The 19,099-nt window shown below is 35.3% G+C and overlaps 1 protein-coding gene across 2 annotated transcripts in view; it reads right to left on the bottom strand.

The window, feature by feature from the left end:
* Positions 1 to 19,099, bottom strand: part of MTHFD2L (methylenetetrahydrofolate dehydrogenase (NADP+ dependent) 2 like) — a 136,709-nt gene that overhangs the window by 101,811 nt on the left and 15,799 nt on the right. For both annotated transcript variants that reach the window (XM_081232634.1, XM_081232635.1), the window contains exons 2-3: positions 17,500 to 17,684; positions 16,751 to 16,873 (exon numbers count right to left, since the gene is read on the bottom strand). In XM_081232634.1, coding sequence (XP_081088760.1) covers positions 16,751 to 16,873; positions 17,500 to 17,684 — 308 coding nt within the window. The remainder of the gene's footprint in view (positions 1 to 16,750; positions 16,874 to 17,499; positions 17,685 to 19,099) is intronic.

Below are 19,099 nucleotides of genomic sequence, written 5' to 3'. Positions count from 1 at the left end.
ACAAACAAAACTCTTAACCTCTGGAGCTTACATTCTAAAGGAATAAAGATCTGCCTAATCAAATTATTTAGCTGCAGCCTCTTAATGAGTTAATTATTTTCTAGGAGTAAATGAGAGATATAATTTTGGAAGCTGTGTTCACTGTTCTCAACCCAATACATAAGTTACACACTCTGGGTTCTACATCAATGTTTCAAGACAGAAAATACTTACCAGGTCTTACCACTTACCCAATATCATTTTAGAACTGTTTCATCATCAAGGGGTAAGAGGACAAAAAGGGAATGGGAAGTGACTATTATCTCACTGTATTACTCTATCCCCAAATCTGAGAAAAGAATAGAGCTTGGAGGTGGAGCGGAAGGTGTTCTCTAGGTCAGAAAGGGGTGGATCTGGCCCTTTAGCCTTCCGTAGCCTCTTTCTCCTATAGCCACGAAACTACGAGGACATCCCTAGGCAGGCTTACTTCATAGGCTATTAAAAAAAGTTAATGAAGTGGGAACCTACACATCACGCGAAGGTTGCTACCTTTGACCCTTAGAGTTTCTTGAGTCATATGAAGAGTACATAGAGATCCAAAAATTGCCTTATTTTTCAGAAGTAGTGTTGAAGACATCCTGGTTTATTAAGCCCTTGGATTCCTAGACACTATACACGGTGACTTCTGTCAAATACATTGTACTAAACTTGAAGCAGTGTCTATTCCATAGAGGAAACAGTTGGATAAGTGAGCATGTCTATTCTGATTAGCTTATTTTACACAAAAGGGAAAAGAAGAGATGCTGTGTTTTAGGGACTTGACTGCAAACTTCTTAAGGACAGTGAGTCTCAAATTGTTTTCTAACTACTCCTTTCCCCTAGTGACTATCACAGACACATATATATGAATAGATTGGATTCTAGGTAAATATTTTTTGAACTGGTAAATGAACAAAGAGCGTCAGAGAGCAATCATACAAATACTTCTCTTGAAAGACTTTCTACAAAGAAATATCCAGATGTTTCAAAGGGCTTTTTGATTTTGGTAAATTCTTTATCAAAGCTGAATGCACTCAAAAATACATGAAAATATCATGATAAAGAAAAGAGAAAAATATGAAAAAGAAAAGAAGTAGCTATTGTTGATCCAAGAAATTCCAGATTTTGAAGATACTTTGGAAAGTAAATAATCTCAAGTTACATGATATAGTATGTTTATGATAGCAACTGCTCAAAAAGACGTAATTATATAGATCTGAGTGACTAAAATAACTCTTGGGATGGTTTCCATCTGGAAATGAATAGGAAGAGACACATATGGCTACAGGGACCTACCAATCCCACTGATAGGTAAATCATATCAAAATGATTTACTCAGCTTTCAGTATAAACCATTAAACTTTTTTTTTTTTTTAAGCACTGCTTGCCTGATGCTGCCATCATGTGGTTTACATAAACCACAGCAGGAGAATTTTCCATTTTGTTCCCCCACATAAATTCTCTGATAGAAATGTTACCTATGAGAAAAAAATTTTAAGTAGATAAATGATATTGTGGGGATGCCTTTGTTTCTATGTTAACACTAAAATCATGTTAGAAAGGATTTGAATAAAATATTGTTCAAAATCTGGACCTTTTTCTCTGCATAAACCTTAAATGCATAAGTTGGTTGAATGGATTGTGACACAATCTCAATATTGATCCAAGCACAATCGAATTTTAAATTATTAATTAGTTATTTTTCATAATAAGCTAGATATATGCAAATCCACCACCCTAAACAAAAGTTATGGACTTGACAATAGTCTATATTTAATCACATATTTCGTCCATGAACCCACCTCATTTCCTGCTCCAGCCTTAGGTAAACTTCATCCTGCATCCTGTGCTTATCATTCCCTTGACTTCCTTTCCATATAGTTTTATTGCATTTTTATTCCTAACAGATTTTTTTAAACAGCTTTATTTAAGAATATTTGAATATAATACACTGCACATATTTAAAGTGTACAATTTGATAGGCTTTGACATATATATATACTTGTGAAACCATCACCACAATCAAGATAATGAACATATACACCACCCTGAAAAGTTTCCACAGGCTCCTTTTCCTCATCCCTTCCTCCCTCCCTTTCCTGTCCCCTCACCTCCAACTACATGTAACCACTTGCTATGGGCTGAATTGTGTCCCCCCAAAATTCTTATGTTGAATCCCCCAACCCCTAATATAATGATATATAATTAGATTTACATGAAGTCATCAGGGTGGGGCCCTCATGATGGGATTAGTGCCCTTATAAGAAGAGACACCAGAGAGCTTGCTCTCTTTGCCATGTGCAGACACAGAAAGAAGGGGTTGTCTGTCTGACAGCCAGGAAGAGAGCTCTCACCAACATGACCATGCTGGCACCCTGATCTCAGACAGGCTCCAGAACTGTGAGAAAATAAATTTTTGTTATTTAAGGCACCCAGTCTATGATATTTTGGTATAGCAGCCCAAGCAGACTAATTACCACCGATCTGCTTTCTGTCACTATACATCAGTTTGTATTACATAAAATTTTATATAAATAGAACCACAGAGTATGTACTCTTATTTGTATGGATAATTTCACTCAGCATAATTATCTTGATATTCACCCAAGCTGGAGTGCGCATCAATATTTCATTGCTTTTTTTACTGCTGGGTAATAGTTCATTGTATAGATAAACCACAGTTAATATCTATTCACCTGTTAATGCATATTTGAGTTGTTTATAGCTTTTGGCTATTGCAAATCATACTTCTATGAATATACATATACAAGTCTTTATATTGACACATATATCTTTTTCTTTAAGTAAATACATAGACATGGAATGGATGGACCATATAATATATATATGTAAATTTTTAGGACACTGCCAAACTATTTTTCAAAGGGTACCATTTTGCATTCCCACTGGCAACACATCCTCACCAATATATGGTATTGTCATTTGTAGTTCTAATATCAGCCATTCTAATAGGTGTGTAGTAGTATCTTATTATAGTTTCCATTCGAGTTTCTCTAATGTCTACAGATGTTGAGTATCTACTTATGTCCTTATTTATCATTTGTATTTCTTCTTTGGTGAAGTATCTGTTCAAATCTTTTGACAAGTTTTAGTATTTATCCTGTTTGGTGTTCTTTATGGTTTGGTGTCTGTTATTAATTTTGAAAAGTTTTAGCCATTATTACTTTAAATATCTCTTCTGCCCTGTTCCCTCTTCTCCTGGTATTCCGACTGTGTGTATGTTATACCTTTTGAAAATGTCCTATAGTTCTTGGATGTTTTCTTCTGTCTTTTTTGTTTTCCTCTCTGCATTTCAATTTGAGAAATTTCTACTTACATATTCCCAAGCTTACTGCTTCTTTTCTTGGCCATGTCCAGTCTACAATTGAGACCATCAATGCATTTTCCATTTTTGTTAAAGTGTTTTTGATTTCAGCATTTCTTTTTGAATCTTTCTTAGAGTTTCCACCGCTTTGTTTTCATTACTCATCTGTTCTTGCATATTGTCTACTTTTTCCACCAGAGCCCTTAATATATTAATCATAGTTATCTTAAATTTCCTAACAACTCCAAAATCTGTGTCAGATATGAATCTTGTTCTGATGATTTTTGGTTTCTTCAGACTGTTCGTCTTTGCCTTTTGGCATGCCTTGTCATTTTTTTGTTGAAAGCTACATCCAAGACTAGGGCCCCCAGGAGCTTCTCATTCTTATGCTAGTACACACTTTACTTCCAGAAATTCATCAAAATTCACAATTACGTTGTTTCCATCAGTTTATGGTTCCAGTAGCTTCTGTACAGGTAAATAGATCTTGGTTGCAACTTTCTGGATTTTCTTATCTCTCCAGATTTTGTGATGGTGGTTTGCCCTGCAACCTCAGTTCTCTGAAGGGTCATGAAAAGTACTGACTTTCAGTTTGTTCAGTTTTTTCTTGTTTTAAGGAAAAGAGGATTTATATTATTCTGGCTAGAGCTGGGCTTTATTTAATTGGGTTGTTTTCATTTTCTTGATATTGATTTTTGAGAGCGCTTCATATATTCCGCATATACATATGTTATCAAATATATGCTCTGCAAATATTTTCTTCTCATCTGCCTTATCTTCTCATTCTTTTAATACTATGTTTGAAAGAGCAGAAGTTTTATTTTTTAACGTCTTTATTGGAGTATAATTGCTTTACAATGGTGTGTTAGTTTCTGCTTTATAACAAAGTGAATCAGCTATATATATACATATATCCCCATATCCCCTCCCTCTTGCGTCTTCCTCCCACCCTCCCTATCCCACCCTGTAGGTGGCCACAAAGCACCAAGCTGATCTTCCTGTGCTATGCGGCTGCTTCTCACTAGCTATTTTACATTTGGTAGTGTACATATGTCCATGCCACTCTCTCACTTCTTCCCAGCTTACCCTTCCCCCTCCCTGTGTCCTCAAGTCCGTTCTCTACCTCTGTGTCTTTATTCTTGTCCTGCCCCTAAGGTTCTTCAGAATCTTTTTTTTTTTTTTTTTTAGATTCCGTATATATGTGTTAGCATACAGTATTTGTTTTTCTCCTTCTGACTTACTTCACTCTGTATAACAGTTTCTAGGTCCATCCACCTCACTACAAATAACTCAATTTCGTTTCTTTTTATGGTTAAGTAATATTCCATTTGTATACATGTGCCATATCTTCTTTAGCCATTCATTTGTCGATGGATGCTTAGGTTCCTTCCATGTCCTGGCTATTGTAAATAGTCCTGCAAGGAACATTGTGGTACATGACTCTTTTTGAGTTATCGTTTTCTCTGCGTATATGCCCAGTAGTGGGATTGCTGTGTCATATGGTTTTAAATTTTGATGAAATCTAATTTATCAACTTCTTGTTTCATATCCATATGCAATCCAAGTGTTCCAGCACCATTATTGAAAAGCACATCCTTTCTGCACTAATTTGTCTTTCCACCTTTGTCAAAAATTAGTTGTTAATTTAGGTGTGGATCTACTTGTGGACTTCCAATTTTTGCCCATTGATGTTTCTCCATCCTGATTCCAATACCACTCTGTCTTGATTACTGGAGCTTTATAATTAGTCTTTATAACAAATTTTGATTGAGGTATAAATGACATATGACATTATATTAGTTTTAGATGTACAACATAATGATTCAATATTTACATATATTACAAAATAATCACCTCAGTAAGTCTAGTTAACATCCCTCACCACATATAGTCACTTTTTTCTTCTTATGATGAGGACTTTTAAGATGTACTTTCTTAAGAACTTTCAAATATGCCATACAGTATTATTAATCTTAGTCACTGTGCCGTGCATTACATCGCCATGACATTTATTTGATAACTGAAAGTTTGTATCCTTTGATTATAAGACGTTTGATTAGTCTTAAAATCAGGAAGTATTACTCTTTCAACAATATTACTCATTTTCAAAGCTGTTTTAACTATTCTAGGTACTTTGCATTTCTATATGAATTTGACAATCAGTTTATCAACTGCTACAAAAAAGTATGCTGGGATTTTAATTGGGACTGCCTTGAATCTACAAGTTAATCTGAAGATAACTGACATCTTAACAATATTTAGTCTTCCAACCCATGAACATAATATATTGATTTATTTAGGTCTTCTTTAATTTCTCTCAGGAATGTTCTGTAGTTTTCAATGCACAGGTTCTCACATCTTTTGTCAAATTTATGCCTGAAGATTTCACATTTTTGATGCTATTTTAAATGTCTCTTTTTGGGCTTCCCTGGTGGTGCAGTGGTTGGGAGTCTGCCTGCCGATGCAGGGGACATGGGTTCGTGCCCCAGTCCGGGAAGATCCCACATGCCGCCGAGCGGCTGGGCCCGTGAACCATGGCTGCTGAGCCTGTGCGTCCGGAGCCTGTGCTCCGCAACGGGAGAGGCCACAGCAGTGAGAGGCCCGCGTACTGCAAAAATAATAATAAATAAATGTCTCTTTTCATCTCAGTATCTGATATTTCATGCTAATACATAGAATGGAGATTGATATTTGCATATTAATCTTGTATCTTCCAACCTTGTTAAACTCATTTATTAGTATTAGTAGCTTTTTTTCCCCTAGATTCCATTGGATTTTCTACATAGACAATCATGTTATCTGCTTTTTATTTTCTTTCCCTTGCCTTGCCTCCGATGTTGGTTAGAATCTCCATGAATAGACATAAGAATGGACATTCTTGATTTCTTCCTGATCATAAGAGGAAAATATTGTCTTTCATAATGAACTATGATGTTAGCTGTGAATTTTTTATGTGTCCTTTATCAGCTTGAGGAAGTTCCCTTTTATTATAATTAGTTATATGACAGTGTTTTATCAGGAATCAGTGAATTTTACCAAAAAAATAATCTATTTATTGAGATAATCATATGATTTTCCATTTTTAATTTGTTAATGTGGTGAAATGCATTGTTTGATTTTCTAATATTAAACTAATGTTGCATTCCTGTAATAAAAGTCATGACGAATTTTGGTCATGATGAATGATACTTTTTATATATTGTTGGATTTTATTTGTTAAATTTTGTTAATACCTTTTTCATTTATGTTCATGAAAGATACTGTTCTGTGGTTTTCCTTTTTTGTAATGTCTTTGCCTGTTTTTTGGTATCAGAGTAATGGTGGCCTCATATAATGACTTAGGAAGTATTTCCTCCTCTTTAATATTATTTTTTCTTTAAATATTTGGTAGACTTCACCAGTAAAGTCATCTGAACATGGAACTTTCTTTGTGGAATGGATTTTCACTACAAAGTCAATTTTTTAATAAGAGTTATTCAGGTTATCTATTTCTTTGTGAGTGAGCTTTGGCAGTGTGTATCTTTCAAGAAAGTAGTCCATTTCCTCTAATTTGTGAAATTAACTGGAATAAAGTTGTCTGACATATTCCCTTTTATCATTTTAATATCTGTAAAATCTATAGTGATGTTATCTTTCTCATTCCTGTTATGGGTAATTTGTATCTTCCTTTTTCCTTGATAGTCTACCTTTCATTTCATTATTTTCTTCATTACATTTTTGTTTTCTAATTCATTATTTTCTGCCCTGATCTTTATTATTTCCTTTTTTGTCCTTAGTTTGTCTTTAACTTGCTCTTCTTTTTCTAGTATCTTAAGGTGGGAGCTGAGGTTATTGATGTGGGACCTTTCTTCTTTTCTAAGATAGGTGTTTAGTGCTATATATTTCCTCCTAAGTAATTTTTTAGCAGCATACTGTAAATTTTGATATGTTATATTTTCATTGAAAAGTTAAAAGTGATTTCTAACTTCCCTTTTATTTTCTTACTTGACACATGGGTTATTTAGATGTTAATTAGTTTCCAAATATTTGGGAATTTTCCAGATATTTTTCTGCTAGTGATTTTTAATCTAACTCCATTGTGGTGAGGGAAAATGCTTTAGGTAATGTAAATCCTTCTCTATTTGAGATTTTTTTTATAGCCTACAATATGTTATCTCTTGGTAAATGTTCTATGTGAACTTGAAAAAAAATGTGTATTCTGTTGTTTGCAGGGAGAGTGTTCTATAAATGTCAATTAGATCAAATTGGATGATATTCTACTTCAAATTTTTGTTCTTACTGATTTTCTCTCCACTTGTTCTCTCAGTTATTGAGAGAGAGGTACTAAAATCTATGATTATACTTTTGGATTTGTCTATTTTCCTTACAATTCTATTAGTTTTTGTTAATGCTTTCTTCTTAGGTATATAAACAATTGAGGTTGCTATTTCTGTTTGATAAACTGAATCCTTTATTACTGTGGAATGACCTTCTTTATTCCTGGTAGTATCCGTTGCTCTGAAATATACTTTGCCTGCTATTAACATAACCACTCCAGCTTTCTTTTGATTTATGTTAATATAGTGTGTCTTTTACAGCCTTTTTCTTTTAACCTCTCTGGATCCTTATACTTAAAATGTATTTTCTGTAGGCACCATATAGTTGGGTCTTGTTTTTTATTCAATCTGACAACCTCTGACATCTAATTGGATATACAACATTACATTTATGTGATTAAATCTATTGTTCCCCCATTTTCTTTCTTCCTTTAGAATAATTTGAACATTTTAAATTATTGGATGTTATCTCTTTTGCTGGCTTATTAGCTATAACTCTTTGCTGTGTGGGTTTTTTTAGCAGTTGCTTGTGATTTTATAGTATGCAGCTTTAACTTATTTCAGTCTACCCTCAAGTGATATATCACTTCACATATAGCGTAAGAATCTAACAATAATGTCCTACCATTTCTTCCTTTCTGACTTTTGTGCTATTGTTGTACATGTTACAAACCACACATTAAATTGTTTTAATTTTGGGATAAATACCAATTATATTCTAAAATTATTTGACTAATAAGAAAAATATCAGATATACTTACTCATGTAACTACCATTTCCATTGCTCTTCATTCCTTTGGCTAGATACATATTTTCATTTGGCATCATTTCTTTCTGCCTGAAGGACTTCCATTTTTTATAGTGTGGGTGTGCTGTTGATTGTTTTCAGCTCTGTCTGGATTCTACTCTTCCTAAATGTCTAAAAAATGCTTTTTTGCCTTTGGTTTTTAAAGATATTTTCACTGAGTATAGAATTCATGATCAACAGTTTTTTTTTTTCTTTCAGTACTTTAAAAATCAAGGTGTTCCACTGTCTTCTTGCTTACATTGTTTCTGACAAGAAATCTGCTATTTCCTTCTTTTTGTTTCTCTGTATATAATGTGACATTTTCCCCCCTCTTGCTGCTTTCAAAATTTTTTCTATCACACTGCATTTGAACAATTTGATTTTTGGTATAGTTTTTTCATATTTTATGGGCTTGGAGTTCGTTGAACTTCTTAGATCTGTGTGTTTATAGTTTTCATCACATTTGTGTTTGTGTGTGTGTGTGTGTGTTTTAATCTGAAATCCCAATCATTTATGAAAGGATACTTATTTCTTACTCACATAAGCCTCTGTTAAGAATCCCACTTCCTTTCTTCTCATAACTGGCAATCATCTATAACACGTAGCTTTCATGATAACTGCAACAAAAGGGGGAGAGGAGATGGGGGCCATATAGCTTTTAACCATCTCAGTCCAGAAGTGGCTCAAAAAAGTCACTTTCCCTCACAGTCAAATAACCAGAAGTCACATGGCCCCAACCTAGGAGAAGTTGGGAAATGTAAGGGAACATGTGGATATTTGGAGTACTTTATTTGTCTGCCATAGAGAAAAGCAGATCTAGCATAGGAATTGACAGAATTAAAGTAATTTTAGAAGGTATGGGCTGGGAAAGGCTCTCTGAGCCAGTGGCATTTAAGCTAAGGCCTAGAAGTTGGAAAGAAGTCAGTCCCAATATGTTTGAAAGATAATCAATGTAGTTAAGAGGTCAGAGGCTAAAGTCCTATTCAAGTAATAAAATGTACATTATCCTAGCATGTCCTTTGTATAACAAATACTATCACTTAGGAAGCCTTCAAGGGTACGGGGGTATAAGATCCTCACCAAATCCTGATCAGTGACAGAACTTATACACTGCTCTCTTAGATGTAGAAGAATAGGTAGAAGGATGAACCTTCAATGACACACATACACACAAAGCAATAGCTGTGAAACTACAGGGTTCATTCATTCCAGCAATAACATTCACTAAGAGTCTACCATGATGCAAGGTGGCATAAAAATGTTGACTACAATTCCCCCTGCTTTGATGGAACTAATAGTCTAGTGGAAGAAACATATTACTAAAAAGCAATGAAATACTCTATGTGGAATCATTTTTCTCCATAAAGAAAGGGGGGGAGCTATAACAAAGGTCAAGTCTAATTTAGAAATTATTTAGAAATAAACAGAAAAGAAGCTCTCCAAAAACTGAGGAGTCCGGAGTGATTAAGATTTCCCACTCTGGTCAAGAACATTAAAAATAGAGTAAAAAGTATTCTGCATACATAAATTCCATAAGCTCTCAAGAAGAGCAATTAGAGCAAGACCTTTTTTCTCCAAATGAAGAATCAAGTTTTAGACAAATATACATATCTACGTACACTAATTAGGTCAATATCCATATTTTTATGCCTACTAAATTCTAGAAAATTTTGTCTTTGTTATATCTACACCGTGAATTCTCACTTTTCTTACTTGCTCTCTCCATATTTGATCCTTTAATCCTGTATTTCATTCTGATTTCTCTGTTCAAGCCTCTTACATAAATTGGAAGATGTTAATCCTCAAAGGCTTCAAACTAGATAAATGAAGGGAAATATTTGAAAAACTATTTTAGAAAGAGATAGATAAGATAGAATAAGTTTTCCCATTCTACATAATAATTTTGTTCCCAGAAATAAACGAGAGGTAGATTTCTTAGAAAGCAAGAAAATACAAAAAAGTGAGTAAGCACCTCTCTTGGTGCTTGGCTTGCAGTCTCAGTTGTGGGACTGTGATTATGATTGAAAGAACACTATAATTGGGTCTCCTGGTACTTCTCTGCTACTCACTTGTTGTGACCTTACACAAGTTTCTCAGTTCAGTTTCCTTAACTATAAACCACAGATCAAAAAAAAATGTACCTACTGTTAAGGGTTGTTCTGAGTGTTAAATGATTTCTTGTATATAAAGCACTTTATAACAATGTCTGGCAATAATAAATGATAAAAATCACCAGTACTAATACTAGTAATAGTTAACATGGAGCAGTAGTTGTAAAAACCCACATTAAAATTTAATTGATTGATTGCTATTTTCTAGACTTACGTCTGAATGCTTTCATATAATTCATATAATTTAAACCCTTTTAAACCAAATTCACCCTGTACCAAATACCACCCTACAACAAACATTTATAGCAAATTTCCAGTGTGCTTCAAGCTTGTGGACATTATCATTTCCTTTTCATTGCTTTAGTCCAAAAAGAATGTCACTGGTTCCCAAGTTTTAAAGGCCATTATTCCACCTTATTTTTTTTTTTTTTTTTTCTTTTTTTTTTGCGGTATGCGGGCCTCTCACTGCTGTGGCCCCTCCCGTTGCGGAGCACAGGCTCCGGACGCGCAGGCCCAGCGGCCATGGCTCACGGGCCCAGCCGCTCCGCGGCATATGGGATCCTCCCAGACCGGGGCACGAACCCGTATCCCCTGCATCGGCAGGCGGACTCTCAACCACTGCGCCACCAGGGAGGCCCCACCTTATTTTTAACACTACAAATTGACACATACTTGTGGAAAGGGAATGTTGCCTGCCATTCCAGTCAACAACAAATGTTGCCCATCATCAAGCTATCAACCACTGTAGTCACCCCACACCCAGCCTAACAGTGCACCCTGAGGGTAATTCAGGATGGAGAAAAACAGGAAACATTCTGTGTTCTGGATACTGACCCTAGATAGTTAAGATGCATATCTAAGGAATAATTTCAATGAGCCCAGACTCTTGCATCTTCCCATACATAGAAAATCACTAAAATCATTAACTTGAGATGTCTGTTTTTTGTGATTAGCAGTAATCTTTTGATGTTCAACTACCTTTTTTTTTTTTCAGCAAAAACTCCTAGATATCCTAGCTCCTTCCTTACTTCTTTGGAGTAGTTTCTCAGAGCTACCTGAGAGGCTGTCTCCCAGGCCATAGTCCTCAGTAATGTCCCCAAATAAAACTTAACTCTCAACTTTTAGGGTGTGCATTTTTCTTCAGTTGACATACTCTACAAATGATATTTATATACGCTTAATAGATGTAACTCAATAAAGGCTAAAAGCAAACAATACGTAATTAGGAGAAAAATATATACAACACGAATAGCAGACATCATTCCGGCCTTGACAAAATGATCACTTATTGATACTGATAGAATCTATGCACAGTTAGGAAAGGAGTAGGGAAGCATCCACATATGATTGTTTCATCTCTCCCTAGATATAGGACCAGCTACAGGACAAACAGCCAGACCATGTGACTGTGGCCACACAATTTTATCCTGAGTACTTTCAATCTGGACCAAAGTCACACAGCTCCTGAACAAAAGCATGGGCTTAAGCCTGTGATAGATTCATTACCATCAAATAGGACAGAATTCTCTCTCATTTCTTTGCTTTCTTACCCAAATGAGGTGTATGAAAACTGCTTGCACATTCTGTTTAATCCTTATGCAAGCTTGTATTCCCACACCAGAATTATAATTCTAATTTACAATCTCTTTTGTTCAAGATAGTGCCCTAATTGTGAAAAATAATTACCGACTTCTAATCATGAAATAACTTGGAATCCAGATTATTAACAAAATGATGGAAAATTGGAGATGTAATTGACTAGAATCATTTCATTTGTTCATTTGCTCATTGTTTCATTGGTTCATTATAACAATCTTATAAGACATGTACCAGAGAGAGGCTATTTCAATCCACGTGCACATAGCCAACTGTTGGGGCTCAGGGCAGGCCATCCCAAAATACGCCTCAATGGCATATTAATTATTTTGAATTAGTTACTTAAGAAAAAGCCATCGTAAGAGGGACACTCTGACCCTCCTCTCTGTCTCCTTGAAAGTAGGAAATAAATCTCTCATGAAAGGTGCACTCCTTGCATCTGAAGGTAGAAGGACACCCTGATTTCCAGAGATAGGGAATTTGGGGCAAGAAACTTATATAAACAGAACTTGTTACTCCTTTAGTTTACCATCCCAAACTCAAACTCTGCTTAGATTCTTCACTAATTAAGTACCCAAAGGCTAATTTTCTTTGTCCTGTGAATTCCTCACAAATTTATTGTTTGTTTATCTAAAAAGTATAAAAGCTGCCTGCTTTGGCCACTTCCTAGGTCATACGACTGTGGGATCTCCATATGCATAAGTTAAAGTCTGTTTCTTTTTCTCCTGTTTATCTGTCTTGTGTAGTAGTCCAGTCACAGAACTCAAGAGAGATAGAGGGGAAATTTGCCCTTCCCCAACACAACCTATCAAAATGACTAATGAGTTCCACGTCTTCTTAAAGCATGCAGGTTGATGCCCAGGGCTTGCTGAAAGAATATCAGAATGTAGTTAATAAACTACTCCTGCACCTACCAGTAGAGTTTCGTGATAATCAAGAGACAAGTGTGTGTATTTCTCAACCTGTTTTGCCAGTTCTTTCACAGTAAATTATGTGATTTAATTAAAACAGTACAAACAAACAGTTGTTATGTCTATGAAGACTAAGTTGAATGTTCTCAAAAGACTCGAGAATTAAAAAGAATTAGCAATGACTTAGATAAGGACAAGACAACCATGAACACTGCGAGACACTTTAAAAATATAGATGAATTTTCACTTAGTTTTATCTCAAACTGAAAATTATAGGCAATGATTCATAGGTATTATTAATGCCAGAAGATAACACAAAATTCCAAACAGTAGGTTCCATAGAGACTTGGATCTTGTAGGGAAGCACAATTTGCCACCCCAAAATGTCTCTTTGGCATGAGGATTATTTTAGTCTGAATATTTTTAAGAAACAGAAGACTCAGTAAGTCTGTGTTTTTACCTCCCCATTAGCTGCCTAAAGAATTTAGATAAAGGACTTATTCCCAGAATAGAGGTATCTCCAAAAGTATCTGCAAAGAAAATGGACTAGTTGTGTTGGGGGAAACACAGCAGTGCCTAGACATCAAAGTCCACTCTCTGTCCCATTGCCCCTGCATGGCCCAGCAAACATCTGCTTTTGCATCTCCAGGTGAATTGCTTTCCTCCCCTTTGAAGTCCCAAACCACTATGCCCAACATCTTCTTTTGTCTTTAGCTGAAGATCGTATTTAAGGTGAAAGCTTCAGCCATTTTGGCGAGTTACTCAGTTTTCCTGGGTCTCTCCCAAAAACACACGTTATTAAACTTTGTTTGTTTTTCTCCTGTGAATCTATCTCAGGTCACCAGCCAGAAGAACCTAGAAGGGAAGAGGAAACTTTCCTCCCCAACAACTTACATCAAAAGATTGATGAATTAATATATAAATATTTTATGTCATAATACAATGTTTAAGGTAAAATGCATTGTTTTATGATTTCCTACTTTATCCAACTTTTTCTAATAACCAACAAGCTATATGTCCCAGTATAATGTAGGTTAAGTAATATAGAGTCTCCTGATCTGTAAAATGAAGAAGGTAATTCTTACTCATAAGGCTGTTTTGAGGATTAAATAAAATCATCCATATAAAAGAATACCTGTCACCTAGTAAGCACAGATTACTCACTAGCTAACACGGACTGCTGGTGAGGGTGGTAACATAACGGTAATGGCATGAGGGACCAGTCTGCATGGATTCACATCCCAGCTCAATTACCAGCTCTGTGATCTTAGAGGAAGTTACCTAACCTCTCTGTACCTTAAATCCATAATCAGTAAAATGTACATAATAATAGCTCCACCACCATTGGGTTATTGTGAAGATCCAATGAATCAATAAATGTGAAGTGCCTAAGACATAATACATGCTTAACGTAACACATTTTAGTCACTGTTATTTTGTATATTATTGGCTTTTCAGCTAGATAGAAAATTGCCCTTCCTCAAAGCATCCAAATATTTGTTATCTTTCCTTTGAAGGCTCTAGGCTTCTCACCTTCTAACATGAACACAGGACTCAATTTATTTTAGTACAGACAGATCACTAGTGCCATCTAGTGGCAAACTAATAAATTTAACAAAAAGGAATATTGCCCATAAAGGGGTAAAATTTCTACAGACATGAATTTAATTTTTGAAGACAAACTAGATATTTGGAAATGTGATATGTTTTCTTTAATGATTTGAATGTAATACAAATATAACTGGGGGAAATTAAAAAACTGCACACCACAAGAAGATTGCTTGGCAAACAGTACAAAAAAAAAAAAAAAAGATTCTTGCTTTGCATGAGCCAAACAACTGGGTTTAAACCCAATGTCAAAAATTTTGGGGCAGATTTGTGATGTTAATATACCCCTGATATTTTCTAGACCTTAATTTCCTATGATATCAAATAAGTGTGCTATATGTGTTGAATTTGTTTTGTAGTTATAAAAGTAAGGGATAAATCACTATGCTAATTTTAACATGATGAATCTATAGTATTATCTGTCAGAAGCATTTTGAGGGGAACCTTGATAACTTCTAACATCCTTTCCAACTTTCTGATTTTTTTAAATGCAGCCATATTGGAGGAAAAGAATTAGAAATGTGAATTTTGGGTGTAATTTAAACAGCATAAATGTTATAACATATACTAAGATATTAAGTTATATCATTGGATAAATTAAAAATGAATACCATACAAAGATCCCAGGTGATAGCATCATACAGCTTTACGTTCTGCAAGTCAGAACTTACAGAACTCAAAACTGAACAAAACTACTGTCATCTATAATATTCAGGCAGTCCTTGCCTTGCTCATTGAAATATGTACAAATTTCAGAGCCACAATTTAGTCAAATAACAGCAGCCTTCCAACAACACAGTTCAAATTTCAGTTATCATGGCCTATTAACTGTGACTGATTATATAAGGGCCGCCAGCTCTTTGGTCCAAAAATCACTATGTAAATAACAGATGCGCATCATGATCAGTGACTAACATGTCACTTCTTTCAAAGTCTGTCAGTGCTTGGTCACTGCACATCTGTTATTCAGTTCAAACATAAACAGCAAATCATGTTGCTTCCTTGTGTTCCTGTGATAAACTCCCTTGACATTTCACAAAAGTGAGTAATCAGAAGAGGCTATTAGCCCATAAAGATGAAGGTGCAACAAAGAAATAAAACGTGATGATGCTGGAAATGAAATTGGATGTGAATAGAAGATCTGAAGATGGTGACAGCAAAGCAAGGATAGAAGAGACCTAGGCCAGCAAGAAGGTAAGAGCCATGAATGTAAAAAAACAAGATAAAGTCGCTTCAACAGGATTCTAACTGAATGTAAATGGGTTGTACAAGAAATAGGGGATGACCCTGGAATGTTGACACCATGCCCTTTGGAGCAATGTAGCTATGCAGCCATATGAACTTAGTGAAGGCAAACTGATCAAAATAAATGAGGAATGTGATTGTGACAAAAAGGATGACAACGCCCCAGAGGAAGTGACACCAGAACAAAACTTCACATTAAAGAAACTCTCAGAGATATCTCATGACTTTGAAAGGACAAAGGACAAAATGGAAGTTGATCCAAACTTAAAAAGAATTTGACAGTTCAATTCACCAAGGCATAGAAAAGATGCTTGCTCCATATAATAAGTCGTATGATGAGAAGAAGGCAAGTAACTGTTCAAACTCCTCTTGACAAGATTTTGGCAATGAAATAAAATACTTTAATTCTCAATGTTTCTAATGTTTTAAATTACAGTGTACTAAATAAATATAAATTTTACTATTTTTCATTTCCTTATACATTTATAAACCACAGTAAGAGAGTTTTTAGTGTTTTGAGAAAACATTTTAAAGGTCACAGAACAATTGTTATTCACTTATTGATTTGCTTCATCCAGTTTCAACTTAGTCATTTTCATGGTTTTGCACTATTGTGTAAAATAAGAACTGGATGTATTGCCAAAGCCTAAATTTTTCTTTCCCAATTTTCAGTCATTGTAAACGTCATTCAGAAATTGCCACCTATTGCATGCTAATATAATAGCTAGTCCCCTTCTGAACATATTTTATAAATTATTTGCAGTGTCATGATATACTGTTGAAAGATGTCCTTGCTCCTAACCAAACCAGACATATAGAAGAGCATTATGTACCTGGCAGTGGCAACTGAACTAATATACCACTGACTCTTGGGTCCATGTTCAATTGATTGGTTATATCCAAAAGTTCTTCCTGAGAAACATCCTTAGGTTTTAGAATGATCTCACTACAGATACCTGGAAGAAAAACAAGTACAGAAAGTCACTTTAACAAAGATGTGTTTTTTCATTGGTGGTGTCTTACACAGTGTGTGATTGGTTCCCTCTGCTCCTATCCCACTGGAAGAAAAGGCCCTTCTACAAAGATGATGTTCAAAGCACCAACAGGAGGGAATTTTCAAACAGCACAGATGCTTTCTCGTGATTCACATGCATTCTTTGGCCCAGTGACCCATTTAGCAACTTGCGCTCATCTGTGATAAGCTACTGTTAGTGGATTTGAAGACAGTAAGAATACCAATACTACCACCACCACTATTAGGCCAAGTTCGGCAGAGTGAACTAGTCAGGTTTATCATGTGATTAAAGCAAAAAAACAGGCCCTTTAAATGTAACATGTTGCTCTCACATCTCATCATAGGATCTGAAATCACACTGAATTGATTCAATAAGAAATTTGAAGAAAAAGAGTAAGAAATGAATATAAACTTTGGTAACTAAATAATCTATAATAATTAATAATAATAATAATACATGTCATTCAAATAGCACTTAGTTGACAATTATCATTCATAATTATCACATTTTGAATTAAAACCAGAAAACGTTATCTATTAACAAATACAACTAAAACACGTCCCCACCTAGAGCAGCAGCGGCTTTGATCTTCTTCCTGACATATGTGTGGCTTGCTGGGTTATCACCCACTAAAATGATACTGAGGTGAGGTCTTCCATTCCCAAGAGAAATCCAAGATTCCACACCTCGCTGTATTTCTTTCTGGATTTGTTTGGCCATTTCAGTTCCTGAGATAATAACTGCGTCATGTCTGTGGAAAACAAAGGAATAAACATAGTACTAAAAAGGCAATAAGGAATATTCAACCACATAAATTTAAAGTACAAGAGTAAACAAAACATTTATGATTCCCCAAGTGAGCAACCAAAATTTGATTTCTTTCAGGTATATTTGACACTCATTATTCAGGTTCAAAAATATATTTATAATTTTTTAAAGGAGTCCAACTCTGCTTTTTAGTTCTGCATTACAGTCTATCTATAGTATACATAACTTTTACATATATATATTTCAATTATCAAACCACATACTAAAGTTCTAGAATATTGGCTCTATAATATTGACTGTATTAAAAGCTCTGCTATTTTTTTCAGAAGAGACAGATCAGCACAGTCTAGTTAAAACTAGCACCCACCTTCAAAGCTCCAGGCCATGGTGTATATATGTGGCCCCATAGACTTTTGACCCAAAGGCAAAATCTTCACTCTTAATAGAATATCCTGAACAAGCCCCTGAAGTCATGAGCTCTGTACTACACAACTCTTCTCACTTACTCAAGGAAAAATTTTATCCCACAGCTCCAGGACAAGGACAACTGTGATGACAGCTGCCAGTCTTGCCAAGCTTGTCATTGATTACTGTGGGGACCAGGCCAGTAAGGTTCAGTTGCCCCCGTACCCAAACACCCACACCATGGCATCATTTCTAATAGAAAAACTGCACAAAACATTACTTCCTGGCAGTTTTAAAGTGCTTAAGTAGGTAAGAAATACTATACTTTGATAGATGACATAAATCTATCTCTGGAAAGGCACAAAAAATGCCTTATGGGAAAGTTTTCCTGCTCTCCATGATCTCAAACTTAAAAGTGGTGAATTAATGTTGCTCCTACTGCATGTTTAGTTTTTAAAGGTACCTGATAAAGTAAAAGATGGTTCCTTCTTCCTGGGGCCCCTGTCCTTTCACTATTGAAAAGCCTGGTGAAAGCATGATCTATAGCACATAAATATTACCCAAAATATCAAAAGCAAGTCAATGAATATTGTGAAGGAGAAGAAAAGGAGGAAAGAAAAACCATATAGCAACTTAATTTTTTCAAGCACCTGTACATTTTCTATGTTCTAGTGAGAGCAGTCATCATGAATATCAGCCAGCACAAACAAAATGCAAACTTGCTGCCCCTTCCAAATAAGTCAACCCCCCTCTCTAATAGGTTGATGTACACATACATAGACCAGATCAAGAATATTCCATATCAACCTGGCACCAGTGGTCCACAGAGTTCAACCGGATTCAAACAATTTTGATGTAAACAATGTTCTGCTAAGAAGTGATTCTGAAATATGGTCTATGGATACACACGTCAAAATTGCCTGGGAACCTTACTGAACTTGCATATTCCTAGACCCCAAGACCACACCCATGATTTGGAATCCCTGGGAGAGG

The sequence above is a fragment of the Mesoplodon bidens genome, assembly GCF_964165515.1.
Source record: "Mesoplodon bidens genome assembly, chromosome: 1".
NCBI lineage: Eukaryota > Metazoa > Chordata > Mammalia > Artiodactyla > Ziphiidae > Mesoplodon > Mesoplodon bidens.
Note: the sequence above shows the minus strand (reverse complement) of the source record. Positions and strands in the feature narration are given on the sequence as shown.